General features: G+C 49.7%; 1 protein-coding gene across 1 annotated transcript; it reads right to left on the reverse strand.

Annotated features, from left to right (window-relative positions):
- Positions 1 to 4,786: 4,786 nt before the first annotated feature.
- On the reverse strand, positions 4,787 to 6,191 carry LOC111153367 (C2 calcium-dependent domain-containing protein 4A-like). The gene is made up of 2 exons (XM_022512362.1): positions 6,168 to 6,191; positions 4,787 to 5,974 (listed from the first exon to the last, which is right to left on the reverse strand). Exon 2 carries the CDS (start codon positions 5,932 to 5,934, stop codon positions 4,867 to 4,869), a length of 1,068 nt encoding a protein of 355 aa, XP_022368070.1. The 5' UTR covers positions 5,935 to 5,974; positions 6,168 to 6,191; the 3' UTR covers positions 4,787 to 4,866.
- Between the last annotated feature and the right edge of the window lie 669 nt (positions 6,192 to 6,860).

The raw sequence follows: 6,860 nt of genomic DNA on the forward strand, positions 1-6,860 counted from the left end.
TAAATAAATAAAATCTTAAAAAAAAAAGATATTTACATGGTCTTAAAGTATCTCTCACAAGAGATTCATTAAATATAAAGAGGAAAATAATAATCTTTACAGTAAAGAAATCTGGTGAACACCACCACTCTAACCAAGTAATTAAAGTTAATGTCATTAGTAATGAGACAAATTGATAGAGTGTGCATCTAATGTGGGTGTTTCTGCCAGAAACACATAGCCTACATCTAATCAGAGTATCAAACAAAAACTTATGACCTTATAGAAAATGTCAAGATCATGAAAGCCTGAGATTAAAGAATATTAAAGAGACATGCCAATTGAAGGCAACTTGTGATCCAGGATTTTCTTCTTCTTAAAGATACCCCCAAATATTATTGGCCAATTAGAAACATCTGAATAGGTTCTGTAGATTATCCGGTAGTACCGAATCAATATTAATTCCCTGATTTTTATAAGGGAACAATGGAAGAAAATAGCTTTATCTTCTGGAAATACACAACTATTTGGGGGATAAAAGAGCACATGTCTGCAACTTATTCCCAAATATTTCAGGAAAAGAAAGTAGATGATAGATGATAGACAGAATGATAACAAAATAAATGTTAGGGAATCTGGTTAAAAGGTATATGGGAGGGCGCCTCAGTGGCTCAGTGGGTTAAAGCCTCTGTCTTCAGCTCAGGTCATGATCCCAGGATCCTGGGATCGAGTCCCACATCTGGCTCTCTGCTCGGCAGGGAGCCTGCTTCGCACCCTCTCTCTCTCTCTGCCTGCCTCTCTGCCTACTTGTGATCTGTCCCTGTCAAATAAATAAATAAAATCTTAAAAAAAAAAAAAGGTATATGGGAATTCTTTGTACTGTTTTGGCAACTGTTCTATAACTCTCACATTATTTAAAAATAAAAAAAATCGGGCACTTGGGTGGCTCAGTTGGTTGAGTGACTGCCTGTGGCTCAGGTCATGGACCTGGAGTCCTGGGATCCATCCGGCATCAGGCTCCCTGCTTGGCGGAGAGTCTGTTTCTCCCTCTGACCCTCCCCCTTCTCATGCTCTCTCTCTCTCTCTCTCTCTCTCTCAAATAAATAAATAAATAAAATTGATAATGGTGAAGAGAGCAGTACAGAGCAGATTCAGTAAAGGAGGATGATATGATGGCTCTGGTCTAGGGGACCAGAAGGAGAAAGAGATGAAACTCCAGAGAACTACATGGACAATTTAGACAAATCAGGCACCATCTCCTGGCAACAGACAAAGGCAGGAGACATCGTTCTTTTTTAAAACAGGAACTGTGGCCAACCTTGAAAATAAATCCTGTTCTTTTTGCCAAAGAAAATAAAATATGGATTTTCCCTGTTAGGATAAATACCAGTGTCTGGTCACATAAGGATATCTCATCAAGGCTTTGTTATTCATGAAGGATGAAAAACTCCTGGTAGTAATGTTTGGATTTTAGCACGTATCAGCTGAGCTGTTGTTCCTCTTTCTGGAACAAGGCAGATGGAGTCTGAAATATACAACCAGTGGAATGGAAGGCTGTAATTCTTTGTGTTTGTATCATTTAGTGCCGTCACCCAGATATGTTCCCAGTACACTGCCCTTTGTACAGACTTAAGACTGGAACCACAGATGTGCACTAAAGCCATTCAGCAAAATCATACTCATTTGAATGAACAAAAGAGGGGATATTCAAATTGTACTTAAAAAAAGAGTGCATACCCCTACTGCTGTAACTAAATGCAATTATCTCTTTTAACCCTTGCCATCTTCAACAACCAATATTTTAGAAAGGACAAAACTGAGACATAAAGAAGGCTAAGTACTGGCCCCAAGATCACAAAACTACCCAGTAGCAGAGCCTAGATTTGAAGCCAGGTCTTTCTGGCCTTCTGCCTTTCTTCCAGCTATAGGCCCCTTCCCTCTTCCCCCTTTTCTAAAACTTCCTGGGTATACTTGCTCACCTCCCAGTCACACTTTAACCCCTTCTGGTCCTGCTCCTTTTAGGACTACTCTTTATGGTAAAAGCACCTGTTATGACAACTGTAGGATTTCAATGGGGTGGGCATGTCCTTCTTCTTGGAGTACTTCTTTGGCTTCCATGACTCCATACTCCCCTGGTCTTTCCCCTGTCTCGCTGGCTGCTGCTTCTCTCTCTCCTACACTGATGCTCCTCTTGTATTGAATTTCTAAATGTTGATTTGCTTCAAGGCTTGGTCCTAGATCCTCTATGCTTCTCTATTCTAGCTCTTTCTGTTTGTTCAACACTCAATCAATTTTATTGAGAGTCTACCAGATGCCAGGCTCTGCTGTAGGCACTGGAAATAAAGCAATGAATTAAAGTTCCTGCTTTATAAAGCATACTTCTGGTGGAAAAGAAAGAAACAAACACCAAAAAATAAGGGTATAATATAATGTCGGGTAGTGATAAGTGCTATGAAGAATAAAAAAGCAATAGCAACAGTGATTTTTTTTTAAGACAGGATGGGCAGGGGAGGATACTCTAAGGAGGAGACATTTATACCTAAGAAAAATAGAATGTGAAAGAGAGAAGTTAAGGATGATTCCAGGTTCCTGGCTTGCATAAAAGGAAGAATGATGTTGCTATTTGTTGAAATAAGGAAGACCAGGGGATGAAAAGATTGGGGAGGGGAAAATCAAGAATTCTGTCTGGAGGGGCGCGTGGGTGGCTCAGTGGGTTAATCCTCTGCCTTAGGCTCAGGTCAGGATCCCAGGGTCCTGGGATCCAGCCTTGCATGGGGGGGGGGGGGTCTCTGCTCAGCGGGGGGCCTGCTTCCCTTCCTCTCTCTGCCTGCCTCTCTGCCTACTTGTGATCTCTGTCTGTCAAATAAATAAATAAAATCTTAAAAAAAAAAAAGAATTCTGTCTGGTTGTATTAAGGAGTCATTTGGACACGGGAAGTAGTTATTTGAATAGATTAATTTTCTCTTATGTATGAATCCTTCCTCAGGTCTTAGGAGACCTTCGCTGGCCACTCTATCTCTGAAAGCATCCCACCTGCCTCTTCTCTCTTGCCCTCCTTAGTTAACTGTCTTCGTGATAGTCACCACAATCTGTAAAAACCAAACTTGGCTATTGTTTGGCTACTCCCACTAAAACTATGTCCTGTGAGAACAGGAATCTTGTCTGTCTTTTTCATAGCTGTGTCCCTGGGCTTGGTATTGTGCCTGCCAGAGAGAAAGGGCTCAACAAATCATCCTTACATGAGGGAACAAAGGGGATGTCCGTCCTCTGGAAAAGTCAGCACAAGTTGGTTCTTATCTGAGCTTAACCACTCTCTAGCTATTTGACTTCAGGCAAGTTACCTCTGTGGTATTTTCTCAATACCAGAAGTAATTTGATTAGATGATTTCTAAGGGATAGTTTTTCCACTTTGAAATGTATGATTTTTATTGACTTACTCTGACCAAATTTGTATCTCGAACCTCATTTCAGTAGCAGTGCTTATGGGCTTTCTGATGCAGACTGTGCAAACTCTTGCTTATGGGGATATTTACCACAGGAAATCTGAAGGTCTGTAGTCCCACTCCCAGCTCCCCTAAATCCTGTCTTAGCTATTCATTCATCCATTCTGCTAGCCTCCACTCCAGGACCAGGGAGAAACAATTGGAAAGAAAGGAGGAGAAGTGAAGGAGTTTATTTTCTGGAACATTATGGAACACCTACCTATTCCCCAGTACAGTTCAAACCTTTGAAGGTAAGCTATCATATTTCACGTGTATTTAAGAGTTATTTGGATATCAAAGCATATTTCTACAAAACCCTGTGAAGTAGGTATTAACACCCCCATTTCACTGATGTAGGAAATGAGGTTCAGGGACACGAACTGATCTGCCCTAGTTCAGACAAGTGGCAGAAAAAAGATTAGAAGCTAGGTCTCGCCCCACCTCCTCATTCTGCTTTCCCCCACACCACAGATGCCTATGGTCAAGGGTAAACCCTCTTGGATACAATCAGTTTCCAGTGCACTCAGGTCTATTTGTTGAGTCAACAAATGAAAATAAATTGGATTAAGAAACCCTCTCTTAAAATCCAGGGTTCAAAAAGTTGACAGTTTACCTTTCAATTCATTGCAGGGAAAATCCTATTGCAGAGGCCTTGATTACTGTGTAACTTAAATACATAGCGAGGTGGAAATAATGCCACAAAAATATCAGTATGTTTACAGAGGCAGAAAAGATGTGTCTTCTGAAACAACAAGATTTCCCAGGGCTCCTTCTGGAGAAGGAAGAGGGGGATGCCGGGATTATCTATTCCCTACATGACCATCTTCGGAAAGATCCTCCTCGCCCTTTTACTTTTCCTGAGCATTTTTTAAAAACTTCACTTTCAGAAGAGTCCTGTTTGCTTAATGGGAAAGAAATTCTTTTCCCACCAAGATATGCTTATTGCAGAATGTCCAACTCTGATGTACGGGCATCAGTGAGGATATGAACCTATGCCACACCAAAATATGTAAAGCCGTATATGTGAATCTTAGCATTGGGCAGGGTTCTGAAAGAATAACTTAAGAAATAACAAACCTTTAGCGTTATCATAAAGCAGGGAGGATAATCAAGGCAGATTGGGTGTAGTTCCTTTTTCTCCCTTCCAGCCACAAGCCACCCCTCTTTCCCTTTGAATGTAAAAATGGTCTGGAAAAAAGGATTGGATGTTGTGAATAGAGAACTTCATTTTTTCCATCACTACCAACAATGGCAAAAACAGGCATCTAAAAACTAAACTGTCCATAAAACAAGATCATAAATAGAAAAATGAATAAATAGCATTTATTTTGTCCGAAGGGGCTGTCCGGGTCCGAGGTCCCAGCGCGGAGAGCACCCCAAGGGGAGGGCCGAGGCCCGGGCGCCCTCAGGGGAGCAGCAGGGAGCCCAGCAGCAGCTCGCCCTGGCCCAGCCCGCGGCCCCGCTCGCGGCCGCGGCCCCGCTTCTCCGCCTTGACGCGCACGGCCAGGCGGCGCACCTGCTCCTCCGACAGCCCGTCCAGGCACACGTCCTGGTCGAAGGCGGCCTTGCGGCTCGGCCGCACCACGGCGCTGCGCTGCGGGCGCGTCTTGCCCGGAGAGCGCAGGACGAAGCTGACGCGGCAGCCCACGGCGCGGGGCTCGGCGGTCCCTGCGGGCAGGCCCTCGGCGCCGAGAAGCCGCACGCGGAGCCGCCCGCTGGCCCGGCTGTACTCGGCGGCCAGGCGCAGGGCGCCCCCGGCGCGGCCCAGGGCCACGGTGCCCTCGGCCTCCAGGAGCTCTGGCCGCAGGTCGGGGCCAGGCGGTGGCGGTGGCGGTGGCGGCGGCGGCGGCGGCGGCGGCGGCGGAGACACTGAGAGGGCCCGGGCCCGGGGCCGCGACCCGGCGCCGCGCTCGTCGTCGTCGTCGTCCCCGCTTGACACGGAGCGGGCGCGCGCCAGGCCACGGCTCCTCCGGGCCCGCAGCGCGCGGCTCAGCAGTCCTTCGGGGGCGCGCAGGAGGCGGTGGGCGCGGGGCGGCGGCGCGGGCACGTCCGGGGTCGGACGGGGGCCGGCGGGGATCTCGGGTTCGGGGCCCGGGGCTGCGCCCGGGGGCAGGAGCGGAGCGGCGCCGGCGCCCCCGAGGAAAAGTGACTCCTTGCGGCGGGTGTGCGGGCTCTCGAGCAGCGCGCAGAAGCCGTAGGCGGTGCGCGCGCGCGGCAGGTGCGGCAGCGAGAGCGCAGCCTGCGAGCGCGGGTCCCAGTCTGTGTGCCCTGCGGCACCGTAGGCTCCTCCGGGCCACAGGTCTGGCTCAGCAGCGCAGCGCCGGGGCAGAGCCGCGGCCGGAGGCGGAGACTCCGGTGCGCAGGGCGCGGGCAGCCGGGGGGGGATGCAGAACTCGGGGATGCGGGCCGGGGTGAGCACGTTGGAGAAAGCAGGCTCCGGAGCAGAGGCGCGCAGTTTCCCAAGGAGCCGCATCCTCCGAGGCTGGGGCTGGGAGTGGTGCCAAGAACTGCTCCTGCGGGGGAGAGAAGTTGGTGAGCGTGGGCGCCTGGGGCCCCTCGGGAAGTGGCTGGACCGCTCCCCGGGGCCCTCCGAGTGTACCAACGGGCCTACGATCCCTGGCCACTCCAAGCCGAGCTCTCCCACACCACAGACCTGCCCGCCTTCCACTCATCGGTACTAAATAAACGAACAAATCGGTATCAGACCTTTCCTTCCTTCTCCAGTCACTCAGGGTCATGAGTTGCAAGTTCAGGGCTGGCTGCCTCCCGGTCCTGGCTGGGGCGCCAGCTTCAGCACTCTGGCTGGGACAGTGGCGCCCCTGCCTTATACTGGCAGCTCGAGTCCCGCCCAGCCGGCCGGGAGCCCAACCCCTGGAAGCCCTGGACAGCCCGCCTTCCAAGCCAACCCTGCTCGCCCTGCTCGCGGCTGCCCGGGGCCCTGCAGCGGATGCTTGGGCGTGACCGTGTGGTCAGTCTTGGGACCTGCATCCTCTCGGCGTGCACAGAGCCCCTTACAAAAGGCCTGGAAAAGGTTGCAGGTGAAAAGAGCAAGCCCGTTTGCTCTGCCCAGGGAGAACTTGGCGGCGGAACATGCTGGCGGCCTCTTGGAGAAAGTGAAACAGGATGAGGAACCAGGAAGTTCCTTTTTGCTAGGCGCTAAAGCCTGTCAGCCTGCGCGTGACGGACATGCCCGAGGTTCTTCTATTTTACTCCCTCCACGCACCCGCCACGTGTAGATGAAGTTTCCACGATACCCGTGCTTATTACAGGGCTCCCTCTGCTGGATGGTGGCCTCCTTAATAGCCTGCTCAGTCAATGCCGTAAATACGGATGAACTGCGTGGATTTTGCAAACATTTCTGAATGTCGGCACCCTGTCTTCTGTTGTCACAAGAGATGG

This window comes from Enhydra lutris, unplaced genomic scaffold, assembly GCF_002288905.1.
Source record: "Enhydra lutris kenyoni isolate GAN:26980312 unplaced genomic scaffold, ASM228890v2 scaffoldscaffold31, whole genome shotgun sequence".
NCBI lineage: Eukaryota > Metazoa > Chordata > Mammalia > Carnivora > Mustelidae > Enhydra > Enhydra lutris.

Excerpts from the sequence above, each read along its gene's own strand:
- LOC111153367 (XM_022512362.1), bottom strand. The coding sequence starts at position 5,934 with ATGCGGCTCCTTGGGAAACTGCGCGCCTCTGCTCCGGAGCCTGCTTTC.